This window comes from Syngnathus floridae, chromosome 9, assembly GCF_059516105.1.
Source record: "Syngnathus floridae isolate MCC-2025c chromosome 9, RoL_Sflo_1.0, whole genome shotgun sequence".
Classification (NCBI taxonomy): Eukaryota; Metazoa; Chordata; class Actinopteri; order Syngnathiformes; family Syngnathidae; genus Syngnathus; species Syngnathus floridae.
In genome coordinates, this window is record NC_142421.1 from 2395470 (window position 1) to 2415226 (window position 19757).

Here is a 19757-nt window from a genome sequence, read left to right on the forward strand (position 1 = left end):
CTAAATTTCCATTTCGTTCAGGGTCATAATCAGAGTACTTCATTGATTCCTGCAGGAATTGGATATGCAACAGTAGGTACATTTTATTTAAGAATCATGTAACCGTTTTCACACCTAAAAATACTGTCATGTATATGAAATACACGCCATTTTATATTCCCTCATCTTTCCTGCCTTAAGTGGCTCCCTCTGGTGGAATGCAAACGAATCACAAAGAACAGTTCTGTTGTATTTAACTTTTAAGTTGAATGCAATTTGAGTCTCGACGCTATACATTTATTTGTATAGTACATTCTATACTCAAAGCAACGCAAAGTGCTTCAAACAATGAAAAGCACAACACCTAAAAACATTTACATACAAAGCAGTTGAAGACTTCAAAGAGAATAAAAGCGGCATATTAGTTTTTATTTTAACTTTCCAAGGAGGCTACTTAGTGCACTTTAGAGACCGATTAAAATCCATACATTCTTGAAAGGATATACAAAAACTTTTTTCAGTCATGTTGGGCTGATTAATCTGTCGTGTATATGAATGGATGGATAAAAGGCACTAATCCAAGACGCTGCGTATTCCATTGTTGGTGTGCTGGCATCAAGAATCACAAGTGACTTAAGGAGAAGTGAATGGAAGCCTGTAAGTAAGTAAGTCCAAAGCGTGGTCGTGTCTGGCTCCTTCACAGTTTAACTAGGCTAAGCGGGGCTAAACGCTAGCAGATGGCAGCATTGTGATTCAGCTAATGGGGGTCAGTGTGTGAGCACTGCAGCGCAGCAAAAGTGAAGTGATGTGGTCCCTGAATTAAATTGGTGTGGTTACTTTTAGCATTTACACTGCACTTGTTGAAGAACATCATCCAGGTTTGCAATTCCCAGCAAAGATATTCCATAAAAAATGTCCAAGCCGAATCAATTGTGTGTTTTTATATATTTATGTAGAAGTCCATCTATGGTACCTAAGCTGAGTCTCAGAGAGGTCTGGTGCTTCAGAGAGGAGAGAGGCGGGCATGACTCGGTCATTAGCCCAATTGAAGGCTCTTTTCCCTGGGTAGGCGTTGAAGTGACATCCTGGACTCTTACCTGATTTGCGGCTTCTTGTGTGCCCGGCGGCGTGAGGAGTTTTTTCAGGAGACACGAGAGCTGAGGACTCAGGAGGAGAACCAAGCTTCCACCGACACGGAGGACTCTGCAAGCACAGGATTGTTACCTTCTACTTTTTCTCACCATTACAGCCAGTTCAACGGACCTCTCCATCTCGGCGAGGATGAGTGGCAGACTGGCGGCCATGTCGGTTTTGGTGCCAAACTTCTTGCCGAATGGCAGGTCGCACACCACCGTGTCCACGCTCGCATTCGATAGTGGCATATCTGCCAGAGGACACTTTTTGAGAATTCTTAAAAGAATCACATTCTCTATCATCTTAGACCAGATTCCTCACTAGTAGATGAAGCTTTCAAGAGGTGCATTCTGTCTTGCAGCTCCGCAAACGCCACATTCTCACTGGCCTTGTGCAGCTGTCTGTCATCAATGTCCAAACCCAGGAAACAAGCGAGCTGAAAATCCAATTCAGACAGAAAACATGGACATGATATAATTATCGTTTTTACATTACAACTGTGCTGATCATCTTACACGCTAATAAAGTGACCTTGTGTTCCTGTGCTGCCTCTATTAAGATGGTTCCTACGCCGCACATTGGATCGAGAACAAGGGAACCTGACTGTGAATCAAATAGTCATCTCATGGTAAATACACAATAAAACGAAAATATAAACACAATGCACAGCTTTAAAAATACCCAAATACCTGAATTTGAGCCAGTTCGGCCATCGCCCAGGCAACTGTGGATCTCAGTCCTGTCGTTTTGATGTAGCGCCGATTAGCAAGAGGTAACCTGAGGGAAATAAACAAACACCACCAAATCAAAACAACCCATTCAATGTTTCCTTTTGGGGTCAGTTGAGGGAGTGCCAACCTGGTGAGCGGTATCCCGAGCAGACAATGGTCATCCCTTAAATACACGGTAATCTACGAGTCAAGAATAGGCAGCTCTAAACACCTTGCACAATGACAGAACACGACTGAAATAACGAAAATGAAAATACATTTTTGTCTACCTCAATCTGGGGGTTCCTCAAATCAACCTTCCAGCCCAACTGTCCACTCAGACTGGTTCCCAACACTTTACTCACTTCCTTTGGATATAAAGAAATACGCGATATCAAGCAAAATTAAGATTTTTATAAACACACGTGTAATGATATTTGGATGAATTCCTGGGTGAAAATGCTATTGCAGATATTTATCTCTGACCGGGCCATTCCAAAATTACCGTACCTGAACACTGAGGTGGCGGGACACAGACCCAGAACACTTGCAGCTGATCCGAAAGGAAAGTGGACCAGAACAATGCCGGTTAGCCTGTGGTCTTGTTTTATCCTGATCTGAGTAAAATAATACAAACATCAGACTCTAAAGTTGCTAAAAGGCCTGTACTTAAAATCCTTAATATGACAGTTTCTAAACTTTTTGTACAGTACCCAAGAAACAAATACAACAGTATAATCCAGCATAATTACCATGCGTTCCCGCGTAGACGTCCTCATCTTCACAGTCCATCTTTCTCCTTTTTTTCATGATTGGGAAGTCGCCCTCATTGTCTTCCCCACAAACGTTCTCCTCTTCCACGTTCCTCTGCTCCTCACACTTGCTCTCCTCCTTCTTCTTGTCTCCTACTACCCCCTGCAGGCGCTTCCATGTCACTTCAGCACTGGTCCAACGTTGCAGGTCACCTATCAGCGTAGACTTCAGCACAGACGCAACTCTGGCTGTGAACATAATATACAAAACGATTCAATATTCATTATCTTGTGTTTTTTTAATGCGTGCTGGCTACCTGGGTTGGCGTGGGCGGACAGTTTGAGAGGCGAGTCTCGTTTCATCAACAAGAAGAGTCTTTCCGCAGACTTAAGCTCCTTCACTAAACTGATGTGGGCGGAGGAGCTGAACAGCACTTTACCTTGCAACCGCTCAATCTGTAAAACAGATAATAGTGATAAAGCAATTAAGTCAGAAACACTTATTCATTTATTATATATTTAATTTCCATTTTGCAGAATGAAAGTGGCAGGGGCCCAAAATATTCTTTTTTTCACAGAGCCTAAAGCAGAAGTTTTTATTCCCTTTTTTCTTGACTGTCTCCACTCACGTCGTGAGCTGCCAGCTTCTTCGTCACCTCATCGATTAGAAATTGTTCCATCCCGTAACCGGCTGTGCAAAAGTAACGAATTGGACTCGCTTCATTGCTTAAATTGACCATTACGTTCACTGTAAAGTTTCATCTGAGGATAAAAGGGGGGCAAAAGCTCATATTCTACCAAGATGAACCGCCATGTTTGCTGACTTGTTTATGTCGGAAGCGGAAATACGTCATCAAGATGCATTTAATTTGCTGCTCCAGCAGGGGTCTCCTTTGGAAAACAAGTTGAATTTGCAACAGTATTCTACTATAATGAGCAAGTACAAATATCTCCAATAGATGAAAATGTGATATATTTTTTAAAATTTTATTTCCATTATTACCTTTGCTCAACTTTGTGAATGCGGTAATGCATTGCCATTTGCAAGAAGAAAAAAACCCTTTCCCCACTTCTAGGTTGAATTTATCATTAATCATTAATTTTCAAGTTTAATGTGTCCCATGCACACTTTATACCATTTTATTGAATTTGTTCCAGCTTTTGTGTACAACGTTTGTCATATGTAAATGACTTCTTTAAATGGAGTACTGTAAGTATTTTTTTTAATGTTATCAAAAAGCACCACACGTTCTCACTTTCTTGTTTGACGTGACAATGCAGTGCCTCAACAAGAAAAATCTAAATTATAGTAAGTTTTATTCAGATATAAATGAATTTATTTATTGGGTTAATAGAGTGTGAGCATGCATAAATCCACAGACGCACAAGCCTCAACCTAATTTAGAGTCATTTTAGTGTAGTGACTTAACTTAGAGCGACTGATGCACTAACAGACACACTCATGAACCGTGGCCTTTTTAAATGGCATTTCCCCTTTAGGCCACGCTTCGGGACCAAAGTGACCCAGGGGACAGTTAAAAATGTCAAGGGATCTAAACGGAAGGTCAGATCGCCCTGCTTGTACCCGTTTTAGATTTTATTATGTTATATTATAAGGTTGACGGAGATGTTAACATGTTTGACTCACAGTTATGTGGATCTGAGTTTAAAGCTCCAGAAGATTTGGGCTTCATCCCACACATTTTAAAATATGTAAGTTTTAATGTAGACTCAAAATTGTCCATAGAAATACAGAAATACATTATTATTTACCTCACCCAGAAGCAATGCAGGCAAACTGCTAGGTCACAAGTTCAGATTGGACGCTTGTTTGGCGTAATGAAATGTATCGACGTGCAGCAGAACAAAATCATACACAGCTTTATTAAACCCCGAAAAATCAATAGGAGCATTTGGGCCACAGAGTTTAGAAGAAAAAGTTTTTACTGTTCTGGTTGTCTCATTAAATCATGGATTTTTTTGTCATCCTTTTTTTGTCATGAAAAAAAGATGTGATCAATATTTGAAAGTTTTGTAAATCAATCATCACCTGACACCAGTTGTGAGAAAATCACATCTACTCGGGAATTTGCCAATTGGATTTTTACATGATTCAGTTACCTAATCATGCACTTTTAATCTATTCATTATTTTCTATTAACCCCGGCATGGATGAAACAAGTTTAACATGAATCAATACATCAGCCAGTGGCAGGCGTGTGACACAGCATCCATTTTATGTGTCCACTTATCAGCAGCAGGGCTAATGACGCCAAATGGCAGCAGTAGAAAAGCAGAATTGATATTGGCGTTCTGCACGGCCACGTCGCATATCACAGCCCGGTGAAAGCTGTTGCGTGGGCGACGTCACAAAGAAAAGCTGAGCAGTAAGAAAGCCATTCGTCTTGCTTTAAATGTACATGCGTAGCGGCTTTCAGGGTCATTATAATCACCATCCATCTCACAGGCGCAAGTTTTAAGGCTTTTAATGTGACTCTGAAAGGCAGCAAAATTATAATGCAACCTGCCAAGTTTGCATAATTTCCCGAGATGAATGCGAGTGCTATTTCATTAATCAAATTGCTTGAGTTCACAAAGGAAAATTGTTCTATTTTTCCTGCGATATGCACGTTACAACTAAAAGGATTTCGAATTACCTGATGAAATGAATCTTTTTGTTATTTGTATTTCTCAGGATGTATAACACAAAGAACAGTTTCACAAAGGACAGTAATATTTATAATTTTTTTCTTAACGATATAGAATATACAATATGCTTGTGAGTATTGTTACAATATTTGTTTGTTTACATGTAATGCGCCACCAAATGTGTTCAAATGTCAGTTGCTTAAAGGTTAGAACGCATTGATGGCATTCGTTAGCCTCTCTATGGTGTTTTGCATTGTTTGTTAGCATCATGCTAAAAAATTATTTTTGATTTTCCAATTAAAAATGAAATTGTTAGAACTACTGTTAGTTTCTTGAAAAAAAAACTATTTTTCTTTTTTTTTTAGTATATTAAGGCACCTCTAGACCATGTAGGTATCAAGAGGTCATTTAGAGGCTAAAACCTTTGTTTTTCTGCCTTAATCTTTCCCCAAATGTTCCGACGTGGCTCATCTCTTAAGTAAGAATTGGGATTAATGCGTCTGGCCTCCACTTAATCATTTTCCCTTTGCTGTATCATCTTCTTATCTCTCCCATACTTTTCTTTTTCTTCCTTGTGCTCTATTTATTAGCTTCCTTGCAACGTGCTCTCTCATCTTCAAAGTCTAATGTAAAAGAGACCTTTACAGCAGAGGAGAGTGGCGTCTCAGTATATGAATCAGTGTGTGTGTGTGTGTGCGACATAAGCACATTGAAATATTCATTACTCCTAGAGGAGTGTAAAGTGTGTCAGCAATGAGTCAGCACCAGTCCACAAAAACAAAAACACGTCATGTGAATGAGAGAGGAGCAGTGTTCCAAAAGTGTGCAGATGAGAAGGGAAAAGGATTGGAAACATGTTTTTGCACAAAAAAAAATATCATTTATACCTGGTGGCTAGTGTCAGGTGTATTATTTGGTGATGGGAATTGTAATTATTTGCATAATAAGTGATTTGAAGAAATGATGTGACTCTCTTAGCAGAGAATATGAAATTTTCCGGTCGCAATACTGAGAAAAATAATAGCACATCGGTCTCAAAAATTTGCTAAAAATTGGACATGCAGTAACTTGAGTTGCAGTCAAAAAAGGATATCACTTTATCAAGCCCTTGTCCCAGATAACAAAGAACATTTCCAACGCCACCTAAATTTCCACAGCCTCTTGTCCCATATTTAATCTCGAGAAAAGAAAAAAACACCACCATCAAGGTCTCTCTCTGTTCCATTTCGCTAAATAAAAGCCCTTGGCCTATTTGTCAGTTTGTAGCTATTACTTCCAATCCCACGACGCCGCTGGCTCCTTCTACCCCTTTAGCACGAAGAGGATTCATTTAATTTGCATCCACTTCAAGATTTGTAAAAAAGTGCTACTCTTTGTAGGTAAATGAGGTCAACGGGCCTTTGGTGGGTCAGTGGCTTTAAAGGGCCCTCTCTTCCCACGATGACAAGTCCTGCTCCCCGTGGCTAGGGGGAGGTCTTTATTTACGGCTCAGCTAAATTCTACTGCAGTCTACTCTTGGAGAAACTTTCCTGCAGCAGGAAAAGGAAGTGGGACTGGAAGCTATGAAGAGGCCACACACAAAACCTCAAACTAATGCCGCATTCTTCTCTGTGTTAGCTTAGCATCTTAGCCGTTAAAGACGACAACATGGGCCAGCCGCTGTCATTAGAAGAGAAGATCCCTGGGGTGAAACATGCCATTGGTAACCTTCTGTACCGGACCATGCTGGAGGGTGGAGGTGTGCCTAATCTCGAAGTAGTGAACCTCCCACTGTTGGCCAATCACAATGAAGACCCAGGAGCCTGCTTCCAGGCGCAAATGCTTCAGGTTATTGCCAAGTTATGTCACAGTGTGTAAATATTTCCCGGCAGTGACTTTGTAAGTGCTTTGAAGCAATGTCGTGACATCATTGTACTTTTTTTTTAGATGTACAGTACTTGTGCTTTATTGCAGTCGTTGAAAACGTCCACTATTTTCTTACCTTGACGCAACTTAGTCATTTTTCAAAATACAAGTCAGTACTTGTCTGATTTTTCTTTTTGTCTTGAATACCAAGCAAATTGGATATGTGAACACAAATAGTGCAGCAACACTTAGAGAGAGAATATATACATCATGGGCATATATTCTTTATCCTCTTTTTATAACATTGCAGCTCACTGTGCAGATGTGACCATCTTCTTTTTGTTGTATATGTCAATTAATCATACTGTTAACATTTTTGCCTAATTTCAGCTGCTGGATGAAATTGGCGAATTGGCACCCACCTACCTGAAGGATCTGATTGGACTACTATCATCAACCTCAGACATGCCTCGTCTGACCGGGCTGGTGGGACTGGCTGTTAACATGGTATTGGACCTGCTTGTTATCTCCTCATCTGGGCTGAAAAAGAAGGCGACTGGTTCATCTTCATCCCAGGTTCCCATCACTTGTTGTAATATATATGACCATGAGACTCTTTGGATGGACGTCAAATAAAACATGATCTCCAGCAGAGAGTGCGAGAACTTCAGGAAGTTATGGAGGAGTACTTGAAACGCTGCAGGATCAACTTGGCTTATAAAACCCGACTCATGCAAGACTCTCTGAGAATGGAGGCCCAGCTCAGCTTGACGCTGACCCAGCTGAAAATCTCCCTGGTGGGCGGAGATTGTGACTCACAGTGAGTTGCTGTGAAAAAAAATGATGATGGCATCACACGCTATGCTTAAGTAACACACTCTTGATTAGCGGAATGGCAGCTAATTCCCAACATGCTAACTATCGTCTAATGTGGGCTAAAGTTAGCCAAGCTGTCAATTATTCAGCTATGTTAAATGAACAAGTAAAAATAAAAAGAAACACAATTATGTACAGTATTTCTATTGCGATACTTGCCACTTTGGATCTCCAGGTCTTTGAGGTTCTGGGCCAGCGGAGCAGCGTTCCATACCCAAATGTTGATTAACCTGGCTGTTCTGGAGGGGCTGGGGGAACCCCTGTCAGCAAGAGCTGTGCTGGACCAATACAAGGAGGACCTGGCACAGATCCTACCTGCTTACAGGTGAAACAGCCAATCCACACACAATAAAGGACAAACTAAGCAGCTTTCCATAGAAAGAGGGGCTCCCTCTAGTGGAACGCAAAATAATGACATGGCATCTTGTTGTAGTACAAATTGGATAGAATTTTTCCAGACATATTCTTCTGTGTCTTTTATAGGTGTTATAAGCTCAATACAGTGCATGTGGCGAAACTTAAAGGACTCGAGCTTGTGTTTACGGGCCTGAGGCTCACTGACAGGGAAATGGGAAAGAGCTTCAAAGTCAGTCTCGACGCCCTGTGGGCAGACATAGGTAATGTCTGTTGGTCAGAACCACTCAATAACTCGATATATGTTATTGCAAAAAAAAAAATCTACGTTATATTCTGGTTCCAAAAACTTCACTTTCTTTGCATTAGCATGAACATTACTTGGAAATGCACTTCCATTTTTCTCTGCAGCCCTTCGAGTCAGCTAATAAGCCAGCTTTCACAGCACTTAAGCCTTATCATTTTCTGACCTCCATGTTACAGCTTCGCCATTCTGGATCAACTCCGACTCTATCAGTTCAAATCAGTACGCCGAGGCGTACGTGGAGCGGCTCTTCTCTGAAGAGGGTCCCGTGGGGGAGCTAAAGAACTACTTCACCAAGGCCAGCGACGAGCTGAGAGCAATGAGAATCGGAATTGTCGCTGCGGATTGTCTGACCAAAGAGAAAGGACAATGTGAAGGACACACGCTCGAAACACAGGACAAAACAAAACAAAAATGATCAAAAGAGCGATAAAGAGTTGAAGTTGAGTATTGTGGAAAGACATGTCAAACAATAACAGAACTAACTAGTTTAACTTTACGGCACTTTTTTTTTTCCTCCTGACCTTTCCAACGTGACACACCGAGTGACATTCACAGTCACAAGTTGCGTTACGTGTCGGTTTAAAACACGCAAGCACGGCTTCCGCTCCGATGACTCCTCGCCGAACGGCGCTTGATTGCTGTTATTACGCTCGTCTTGCTCTTTTCCACGCAGGCTGGCAGATAGTTGACTTTCGCACAGTTCAACAGAGATGGATGGCTGGCTATTTCTTTTCTTCTCAGGTGGTTGTTGTTGCGGGCGCGTTGCCGCGGCAACGGGGAAAAAGCGCCGCTCTAACTCGACAAGGGTTTGCACTGCCGCCCACGGGCCCTCTCAGCGGAGAACAAAGTTGGTAATGCAGGAAAGAGACAGAGAGGGAAAGGATAGGTGATGAAGGCGAGATGATAAATAGGATGGTGCAGAATGGTGAAAGGATTGAAGTGGTACTTGTGCTACATACTGGTGGGAAGTGAGAAGGTGGTCTTTTTTTTTTTTTTTTATCTAGAACTGCTTCAAACAAAGTATATGAATGGAGTAGAGTTTGTTGGTTGTGATTGAATCTTTTTTTTTGGGGTCCCTAATATTGTGGACTGGCAATAAAAGCATACTATAACATACACTTAAGGGAAAAAAACATCATTAAATGTTTTTTTTTTTTTTAACAATAAGCAATTTGGTCTATTTTAATGTATTTGTATTTGTACTTGTGCTACATACTGGTGGGAAGTGAGAAGGTGGTCTTTTTTTTTTTTTTTTTTTAATCTACAACTGCTTTAAACAAAGTATATGAATGGAGTAGAGTTTGTTGGTTGTGATTGAATCTTTTTTTTTTTTGGGGTCCCTAATATTGTGGACTGGCAATAAAAGCATACTATACCATACACTGAAGGGAAAAAACATCATTAAATGGTTTTCTTTTAACAATAAGCAATTTGGTCTATATTAATGTATTTATGTGTTAGTTTGACTAAAGATAAGGATCTGGCACAAGTGATTTATTATTATTTATTATGGGTAGTACAGTAATAATGATAATCAAAAAAATATTCTTAATTTCCACCATGACTCTCATAAAATAGTACATAATAAATAAATAATCATCTAATATAATAAAGTGTCAGTGGAGCATAAGGTCTGAAACTTCGTCATTGATTTAGAATCCTGCTGGCTGAACTCATTTCATTTGAGCAGAATTAACTTTCAGTCACTTGGAACAGGCTCTAAAGAGACAATCAATCAGAGTGAACGCACCATTTGTCAAACGCTCATTGTTCCCCCTTTACCGGCGAGTTCAAACGGTGAAAGATTAAATTCTCCTTTCATCTTCACCTCACTACTACTTGTGTTCCTCACATGTAATCATCTAAAATGCTTCAAATGTCATCATTTACGTTCAATGGTAACACACACGCTGGATGCCGGGCGGAGTTCAGGCTTTGGTATTTGCCTGACATTTCGGTCTAATCTGTGTGTGTGTGTGTTTATGTGAGAAACAGCTGCTTGTACATGGACACACACATACCCTCTTGTAGTTGTTCCTCCTTCTGACCAAGTGAAATGTATTCCGACGGGTCAATTCACTTTTTTTTGGTTCATAACATAAATGAAGACTAGGGAGCACCAAGACTTGGTCTTTAGATGTAAATATTTGGAACGGCAAACACTGTGGTTGACGGACTTAAATAGTGGGCCCAGATGTCTAACCAGATGATTGGATGTCCATGCCTGGGTTTTGCCAAGCACATTATCTAGGTCAAATCTCAAAACAGCCTCTCCTGATTGAAAGAAATCTGAACAACTTGATAAACTACAATAAGTGACACAATCTTTAAATGAACTCATGTTCTTAAATAACAATGATACAGGGCTAAGAACAAAGCCCTGTGGCACACCTAAAATTAAATGGCTATTACGGATTCAGAGTGCCTAAATCTTTAGACACTATTGTAATGCTCTATATGTTCCACCCTGTTCTCTAAATCAGCAGAGAGCTTTAGAGGCTTTGTACCTGCCAGAAATCCACATCAAATTGACATGTGGAGCATCTCCCTGTGGACCAGCAATGGTGGTGCTTCTATTACTTCACACAGGTGTAGCACACATTGTGATTCCAGCCACGTTCTGAAGGCAGAATAAAGATTCAGTCAACGAGGATATGTGACGTGAGCCAGATTCACGTCTAGACAGTAGAGTGACACAGGCTGATTTTATCTTCTTCTTACCTCCACATAGAGCAGGCATCACCGAGGTATTGAAGTGTCAGAGACCTTCTGCAGAATACAGAGAGGAAAAAACATTCACTAGTATATGAGGCTGTATATATATATATATATATTTGTATATGGGTGTGTTTCATATTAATAATGCTTCGGAGAGCATCTGCACTTTTCAACTTTCACAACGTGCAACCTCACCAGCTGCTACTTTAGCACATGCGAGCCCCCCCCAGAAGAGGAAAAGTCATTTTCTGTTGCTCCTTTCAAGTGGCATCAGCATACCAGCCAGCAGAAAGAAGCCAGGCAGCTGCTCTCACCCAAGGAAGCGGAATTAGATAGACCAAAGAGGCAGGTGAAGTTCAAGCATCTGGCGAGCCACCGACTGATATATCTCTAATGGCTTGTTTTATGACTTTAAATGTGGAGCCCAAGGAAGAATATCTTTTTATGTGTTGGAGATTATGGAATCTACAGTAGTAACTCAACTGGAGAAGAAGTTGATGAATCAAGCAGGCAGTTTGTTTGCAAGCTTCTCATTAGCTTGTCTTATGAATTAATTTTCTAAATCTTTATAAAAGCATATATTTTAGGGCAGGTTAGTGAACTCCTTGAGAATACACGGTACAATGAATGACAAATAACATTATCATGACGGAAAGAATACAAATGTTGTTTGTGCTAGCGTCTTTTTCTACCCAAAGGACATCATGAATGCAAATACAATAGTAGCAGACAGAAGAAGCCCTCCACTACCATTATTATTATTATTATTATTATTATTATTATCACCACTGATGAGCACCGCAAAGCAAGTGGAGACAATGCTCCTTTATTACAAGTCTGCGTAAACAGAATTAATCAGCCGCTGCCTGTGACTCAAAAAGACAAGACAGCTAATTAGCATTGTGGTCGGTGGTTGCTAAACACAAAAGAAAGAAAGATTATAAAGGATGAACATGACCGTGCTTGGCTGCGTCGCGTCGTCAAAATGAAAAGGGCATTTTTATCTTCACGCCATGAAAATTAAGTTGTACTAGGATATATTCAAGAAGAAAAAATATCATTTATAGAGGAAAAAATGTTCCATTTTCAAAAATTAAATAACATTGGAAAAAAGTTCATTAGTTCTTATTTTTGCAAATTTTTATCTTTCAATCATTTTTTTTTAAATGATTTTTTCCAGGACTGCACTCGTAAATTTTCCATGTATTTAAAAAATACATTTGCATACTTTCGAATCTAAAGAATAAATTCTAGCTGAAAGTCACAACACACACTCAACAGTAAAACACTGAATTCGCGGTGTCTCTGAAACAGGGTATCTCAAACTTTATTTGATTGGATTTTTAATCAGAAGTACCATGGAGAGCAGTCACAGTTAGTGGCAACACACACACGCGCACAAACGCACGCATGCGCACACGCGCTCACAAACAAACACACAAATAACTTTCCCGTTGGTCTCTGACAAATAATATTAAGAATCAATCAACAAAAACACGATTACATACAAAGAGGACAGAGGCAAAAGAACAAAGTCCCTATTTGACCAAAGATGATTTAAGTGGCAAACTGCACCCTGTGAGAGAAAAGTGGATGACGCAAAGCATGATAGGAACGACAGCAAGTTGGTGGAGTGAGTCGTGAAGACAGACCAACACAAATAATGGCGGAAAAAAGCCCGTTGGAAATTCAAAAAAAGGTGAAAAAACAAAGCAATGTCCCACAAAGGCAATAAACGCAACTGTAAGTCATTGTTGACTGCACCGGCTTTCTTTTTTTTTCCCCCCTAATAAATATTTCGCTTAATGGGCTGACGTTGACAGCCACCTGCGCTTATTTTTTTAATAACACTGTACAGTATATACACAATAAAATTTCTTTAGCGGCAAAATAAACTTTTACGTGAAGTCCCAGCCATCTTTATCATTCAACAGCAGCAGATATTGCCCCTCCCTTTTTTTTTGAAGGACAAAAAACTGAAATGTATGAAGGAGAATTAGGACCACATTGAAATGAGCAGAAAATACATTGTGAGAATAAAGATTTGTATATTTTCAAGATTAAAGTCGTAATTGTATGAGAATAAAGTTGCTCAATTTTGAGAGAAACTTTAATTGAATGAGAATGAAGTCATATATTCTGTGATTAAAAGTTGTAAATGTAAAATTATGACTCATATATAAAATGTAAAATGTTCAAGTATAATTTCAAAATACAAGTTCTGAAATTTGAACAAAATTGATATTTTCCTAGAGTAAAGTCATACACAGTAATTTACGTGGAAAAGAAAATATATTTTCCAGATGAAAGGCATTTATCTAAAAAAAATAGATAAAAGTTATAATTTACCGATATTAATGTTTATTTTTGAGAAATTTATTTTGGAGCTCATAGTATTAGCTGTACAAGGGTGAAGTCATATATTGTCAGTCTAAGAGCGTCGTTGCTTAAGTCACATTTGTTCATTTTCAAAAAACAAGACAAAAATGCCACAATTACTTACAAAAACTATTATTTCATTGATACTGTGATGGTAACCTAAAAATGACCTTTGGTTATTATACTTGATATCAATAAACAATACTAAATTTTCCCCCTCAAGAACATATGACTTAAATCCTGAAAACATTCAACTTTGTTCTCATGTGTATTTTTGATTTCTTTGCTGTGTGGCCTTAATACGCCTTTGCTGCAATGTGCAATTTCCTCCCAAAACTATTTAGATTAAGAAAATGAAGCGAAATCCTGAATCTGTACAGCATTCAGACCTATTTTTTTGTTTGTTTGTTTTTAATTGGAATAATGAGATACGATTCTCTATAACTCTACTATGTACACACACGTTAGCATTCATGCACTGTGTCCACAAGTATCACGTCGACATTCCCAAAAAACATGGAGATAGATGTAGATAGACAAACTGGTCGCTGCCTTATGTTCAGTTTTCCGGTAGTGAAGACAAAAGCAACGGAGGACAGATAAGACACCAGGACGATACACACATATGCTCGCTGACCCACAAATCAACGAAATATGGCTGTAACTTCATTCCCCCCCCCCCCCCCACCTCCGCTTCCTGTTTGGTATCGTTTCACGCCGTCGTCCCGGTTCCCATTCCTGTCCGTTCGTTCATCCATAGCTCAAATCAGTCAGGAAGTTCACCAGGAGGTAAATTGCGTCGTTTTGTAGTTTTCTTAGTTTTTTACATTAAGTACAAGGTGGTTGTTTACATTGTAAGCAACTTTGACATTAGAAAGGAAAACTAACATTAGAGCAGTAGCCATTTCACAAAAAGCCACAGAGTCAGTGCAAATCTTTTTCCTTCATTGATAAAATAAACTGTCCACTTCTGCTCTGTTTCGCATCACTGCTAGCTTGGGCTAATGCTGCATTTAAGAATTGGGAAATTAACACACGGATGAGTTATTAATGGCTCCCATTATCGTCATAAATCTTTTTCTTTGCCATCATTAAAGAAATTCAAAGACAAAACCAAGTTAATGTTTTTTTTTTAAGTTACAGTTTTGATAAAAAGCACAAATCGATTGTTAATGTTCATCCTTAAGTGCTGTATCCCAATTGACGATTGATGTCCTGAAGTCCGATTTGCCATATTTGGTCCGGTTAAGTGCGTGTGTTTATTTTCGGGAGCGTAACTTCCAATTCCCAGCGGTCTCAAATACAGCATCATCTCCAGCAGAGACTGTTTGGACTTAAAGAATCGTCATAGAACAATAGCAAAATCATTTCATTCCCCATTACAAGACAAAGGCTAACTATCTAATTTGATGCAAACACCTATGAACACGTGACTACAAGCTTTTCATTCCTGCGCTCAAACAAATATGGCAAGCGTGCACATTTTCAGTAAGTCCAACCACATGAAGCTCCCACCAAAGCTAACAGTTGAAGTTACTCAAAAAGTGACAGCCTCCACAAAGAAGCACAACTTTTTACAGTGTATAAACCTTCAGCTCCATGCCAGTGAAGAGACAAATACATATAGAAATTTTGAACGTGGTTAAGGTTCTCACAAGCTCTTAAGAAGGTGAATCAATTTTGTCCGTGTGTGTTTTTTTTGTAAGAAAACAACCCCTCGGCTAGAAAACCCTTGTACAGTCAATATTCGCATAGAAATATTTCCCTTTGACAAAAACAGGGGTAAACTGCCACTCGAAGGCCTTCAAGGAGAATTCCAAACGGGGAAAAAAGTCGTGCATCATGCAAGAGTTGGACGGATATTATTATTATCGTTGTTATGACCATGAGTGAATTCAGTCATTAAAGAGGAGGAAAGTCGTTCCAGAGTTGTTTTTTTAAGATATTTACGCCAAACTCACCTCCAGTTTTACACAGAGCTGTGTTGAAAATTGATTTACACATCTAATTGCAAATTCTATCTTTAAAATAAGATATCAAGTAAAAGAACAAATCAGGTTCCGTCACAAAATTGATAAGAGATACTTGAAAGACCCTGAAATGAGATTTCAGAGATTTGTTTCGAATTATGTTTAAGTGCTGAAAACGTGCAAAGACAACAATTAACAATTCAGTTTTCAGATTTTTTGGGGCGTGGCTAAAACAGTACCTAGACACACACTTGGCTGCTTTAGAGCGCCTCGTTGTTGCTGTGTGGAAAAGCCCCTCAACAACTTGCTGAGATCAGCAGTAGGATTTAAGCTAATCTGTAAATAAGAACGACATGAGATAACCTAAGTATCAATTTTTCCAGGACGAGCTGTGGTAGATGATCAGGGGTGTGGACTCCAGATTTTTTCACCATTTTAAAAAGTTCCCAGGTCTCTGAATACATTTTACTTGCTCAAAATACTTTTGGGCTTAAGAATTACAGAAAACCTTTACCCACTCTCAACAGCTGGAATTTTTTTTTTGGGGGGTGGCTGTCCCGTCTTACGCAACATCAGCTTTAGCCATTCTTATCAGGTTTAGCTGTGTACCCCATAGACAAAACTACAAGCAAGGGAACAAGTTCGGGTTAAGGGGTGGTGGTCATAAATGTAGGTCAGCCCTTAAGGATTTGGAATGGTCCATCGATTGTTTGGAGGAGTGGAGTAGGGTTTGGGTTTAAGACACGTGGAAAACAAGAGACAAAACTACGGGAGTGAAGCATCAGAAAATGACTGAGGGTGGTACCTTAATGTTATTTTACATCTACACTAGGTGAGAACAAACAAAAATTTATATATATATATATCTATATATATATATAGATATATATATATGCACTTGTAATACTCTTAACAGTTTTAAACGGTATAGTGGCCATTTTGTCCGATCAGACGAGGCCTGATTAAAGGTATATAAGCTCTTGTTGTCATGTCCGAACGGCATTCTACAGTATAAAGCAACAGAAAAGACGTCCAGCGCGACCGGGGGAAAAACATTCGCTACGAGCTGCGAACGCAACTCGTGAGTAAGCTGGGCTTTATTTACATATCTCATGGACGACGACGGCGACTCGGCGTTTCTACAGGCCAATGAAAAAAAAAACAACGCATTGAATACTTAAAAGCATTTTCAGTCTCGCGGAGCAAAAACAAAGAGGCGAGTTTATCTTGTTGTTGTTTGTTTTCACAGTACTTGACTACTCAGTACTTGAGTCCCTAAGCAGCAGTGATGTCACACACACACACACACACTCACACACTCACACACACTGGCTCTCCTGTGGTCATATTGTCAGCATCGTCCACTCATGCACGGAGTCACAAACGCAACAAATCAGTCTGGAAAATTCTACCTGGTGCGCGAACTCTACGGACGGCAAATTTAAGACCATTTTTTTCTTAGTGGCTTTTGTTTTAAATGAAGAAATGCATTCGAATAGTTCCGGTGTGATTCCTCGTCCACGTTTTCCTTCGCTTGTGTTTTCAGATGCACCGGTGCATCCTTCACTCCTTCATCCATTCAGCCGTCAGTCAATCCGCAAAAAGAGAGGGAACGATAGACCGAGTAGGCCACCTTGACTCCGCCCCCTGAAATCCCCCCCCGCCCCTCTGGATCGTATTTCACCATCTTAGAAGCCCTGGATGTGGCAGTAGGCCTCCAGTGAGGAGAAGAGGATGTAGAGGAGCCAAAGGCTGACGAACATCATGGTGGTCAGGGCCTTGGCAGTCCGCGGCCCCCCTAGCTCGCCGCCAATTTCGGGCCGCCGCCGGTACATCAGCATGGCGACGCAGATGAAGGCAAAGATGGTGAAGAGCGTGACGGAAAAGGCCAGCTTGCCCGGGTCCACCCGGAAAACGTTGCCGTTGCTCTGGTGGTAGATTGCGGCGATGGACCACGCCACCTGTCACGTAAACACCAACTTTTAGAATCTAGTCAGCTTTCCTTCTGCTCACCAAATCAAAACACTCACCCCAATGCCCAGGAAAACATTGACAGCATTGGAGCCTGTCACGTTGCCAATGGAGGCGTCGGCGTACTGATCCTGGATGGCTGCCACCTTGCTGGCAAAAGTATCTGAGAAGGAAACACGCACACGAGGCATTAGCTCCATAAATTTGATGCTGATCCCATGAGATGATTACGGGTCCTTTTTTTTTTGGCTAGTTAATCACACATCATTTATTCACAAAGTGTCCAATTTGTCCAACAATTTCTTCTCTTAACTTCCCAATGACTCAGCAAACTGTCTCAAAACTTTTCCCTAAGAGAAAGTTGTGCTCCCAAAACATCGAAAGAGCAAGGAGGAAGTCACAGGTCAGCAGCTCCTCTTCATTACGGACTCTTTCACAAGCGTGCAAACGAGGGCGATCGAGTGATGCTTTTCCTTGAAACGTCAGCCAAAACGGATGATGGTGGGAAGAAAGAAAAAAAAAGGATGATGGGAGCACCCAAAGGAGCGGAGGTGCAGAAGAGGGCGAGGCAATGGGCCGAAGAAAAAACGGACTGTGAAGATAAATCTAACTCGCTGTAAAGCTTCAAGGACCTTCTGCTCTCTCGCTTTCGTGTGTGTGTATGCATACCACCTGCCTCCATTTTGAGACGCCACTTCTTTTCAAATCCTGCATGTGCACCCCGCGCCATTTCAATGTTCAGCAACGAGCGTCATTCTCTGGAGACAGCTCACTGCCCCGTTTCCCAACGACTAGCTGTCAATCAAAACTCCGCCCTCCCGAGCAGAAGATGCCGTTCGGGAGTGACGCTCCGCTAAAGGCAAGCTGCTAAATTACCTTCATATACCTCTCGCCTCCTGCCGTGGCCTCAGGGGGACCATGGAGGAAAGTTTCTTCACTAAGTTTCTTCCCACTAGGGCAAAATCAACCGCCACCTCGCCAACATGTCGAGATGTTTTTTTTGTCCAATCCCATAAATGTTTTATTTGCTTCGGTAGAGGTCTCAGAAGCTCCATTTTGCTTCTCGCGATTTAAAAGTGCCAAAACTAAAAACTGTTTATGAATGCCTTGAGTGGCCCAAAGCGCTATTTTTTTTTTGCCACTTGAAAAGGTCAATGTGAATAAACGTAATGGACTCTGCCATCCACGCTTCGCTTTCAATCATCGTGGCGTTGGCGAGAAATGATTGGCTATGTTGCTAAGCGTAGCATGAAGCAAGCCTTTTGTACACTTTGTCAACGCTTCCTACTGTTTCAAGGACTTTTACTTGGCAGTGGATTCAACTTGTGAAATCATGCAGCTTAGGTGTTTACAACCACCAGTTTTTACTTGTTTGTTGTCTGCGCGCGAGTGTGTGTTGCGGGTCGAGATAGCTGTGATAAACGAGGTTAATCGTCACGGAAATCACGGCGCGAGAGGGGATTTACGAACTGCGAAAGCCAAATAACTGCAGGTCTGTTTTGTGGCAACTGTGTGTTTGTGTGTGCTAATAAGACTAAATGGGGAGAAGGGCTGCTTGCCTCCATTTTGTGCAGCACGCTGTATATCTGGATGTGTGTGTTGTGCATCATGTTAATGCTTTTTTAAGACTGCCTGATCCTGACATGACAAATAGCCGCATGCTAATAGCTATGTAAACACAGCTTATATATACAATCAATTGCTGTGTGTGTGTCTGTATTAAAACATTAACCAGCATTGTATAGCTTGGGGGTTTGTCTGTTGAAGCTGATATTTTTTTTTTAGCCGATATTAGTTTGTGCTGCCTGAAGTGCACTGATGCAAAATACAGGCATGATAAGATCGTATTAGTTTTAAAAGATGTCAAACAAATTGTGGCACAGAGGTCCTTTCATGCTAGCTGACAAAAATTGCTTGATAAGTTCAGGATTCGTTATTTTTGGAGGGATTAATTTTTAGATTGTTTGTTAGGTTCATAAATACAATACATTTCTTTTTTTAGAGTACTATTACAGTCCAACTATTTCCTTGAATTAGGAACATTTCAAATAGGTATTTTTACTTCTTGTTTTAATCATAATTGCAGCTCATTTATGCAGAAAAGAATCTAATA

At 40.4% G+C, this 19757-nt stretch overlaps 3 protein-coding genes across 10 annotated transcripts in view; 1 reads left to right on the top strand and 2 right to left on the bottom strand.

Moving 5' to 3' along the window:
* Nucleotides 1-58: 58 nt before the first annotated feature.
* On the bottom strand, nucleotides 59-7711 carry thumpd2 (THUMP domain containing 2). 5 transcript variants are annotated; one of them, XM_088384511.1, is made up of 12 exons: nucleotides 3205-3429; nucleotides 2893-3031; nucleotides 2576-2824; nucleotides 2334-2440; nucleotides 2114-2191; nucleotides 1972-2024; nucleotides 1803-1890; nucleotides 1645-1716; nucleotides 1435-1549; nucleotides 1243-1376; nucleotides 1077-1182; nucleotides 59-980 (listed from the first exon to the last, which is right to left on the bottom strand). In XM_088384511.1, exons 1-12 carry the CDS (start codon nucleotides 3313-3315, stop codon nucleotides 928-930), a joined length of 1305 nt encoding a protein of 434 aa, XP_088240637.1. In that variant the 5' UTR covers nucleotides 3316-3429; the 3' UTR covers nucleotides 59-927. The 5 variants fall into 5 exon arrangements, with proteins under 5 accessions (XP_088240637.1, XP_088240635.1, XP_088240638.1 ...); XM_088384509.1 differs by having other exon boundaries at nucleotides 1243-1363; nucleotides 3205-3428; XM_088384512.1 differs by lacking the exon at nucleotides 3205-3429 and adding an exon at nucleotides 7496-7711 and having other exon boundaries at nucleotides 59-1182; nucleotides 1243-1363.
* Nucleotides 6642-9604, top strand: LOC148392865 (uncharacterized). 3 transcript variants are annotated; one of them, XM_088384514.1, is made up of 6 exons: nucleotides 6642-7051; nucleotides 7460-7645; nucleotides 7723-7889; nucleotides 8121-8270; nucleotides 8429-8562; nucleotides 8783-9604. In XM_088384514.1, exons 1-6 carry the CDS (start codon nucleotides 6872-6874, stop codon nucleotides 9019-9021), a joined length of 1056 nt encoding a protein of 351 aa, XP_088240640.1. In that variant the 5' UTR covers nucleotides 6642-6871; the 3' UTR covers nucleotides 9022-9604. The 3 variants fall into 3 exon arrangements, with proteins under 3 accessions (XP_088240640.1, XP_088240639.1, XP_088240641.1); XM_088384513.1 differs by having other exon boundaries at nucleotides 6644-7051; nucleotides 7720-7889; XM_088384515.1 differs by having other exon boundaries at nucleotides 6644-7036; nucleotides 7720-7889.
* Nucleotides 9605-12624: 3020 nt separating this feature from the next.
* slc8a1b (solute carrier family 8 member 1b) overlaps nucleotides 12625-19757 on the bottom strand; it is a 57554-nt gene continuing 50421 nt past the window's right edge. For both annotated transcript variants that reach the window (XM_088385654.1, XM_088385653.1), the window contains exons 10-11: nucleotides 17704-17807; nucleotides 12625-17634 (exon numbers count right to left, since the gene is read on the bottom strand). In XM_088385654.1, coding sequence (XP_088241780.1) covers nucleotides 17362-17634; nucleotides 17704-17807 — 377 coding nt within the window. In that variant the 3' untranslated portion in view covers nucleotides 12625-17361. The remainder of the gene's footprint in view (nucleotides 17635-17703; nucleotides 17808-19757) is intronic.

Coding starts and splice junctions, on each gene's coding strand:
- thumpd2 (XM_088384507.1), bottom strand. CDS start 3,315: ATGGTCAATTTAAGCAATGAAGCGAGTCCAATTCGTTACTTTTGCACA. Junction 2,825..2,892: donor GTCCGCCCACGCCAACCCAG/GTAGCCAGCACG, acceptor TTATGTTCACAG/CCAGAGTTGCGTCTGTGCTG. Junction 1,891..1,971: donor CTCGGGATACCGCTCACCAG/GTTGGCACTCCC, acceptor TATTTCCCTCAG/GTTACCTCTTGCTAATCGGC.
- LOC148392865 (XM_088384513.1), top strand. CDS start 6,872: ATGGGCCAGCCGCTGTCATTAGAAGAGAAGATCCCTGGGGTGAAACAT. Junction 7,646..7,719: donor CTGGTTCATCTTCATCCCAG/GTTCCCATCACT, acceptor CATGATCTCCAG/CAGAGAGTGCGAGAACTTCA. Junction 8,563..8,782: donor CGCCCTGTGGGCAGACATAG/GTAATGTCTGTT, acceptor TCCATGTTACAG/CTTCGCCATTCTGGATCAAC.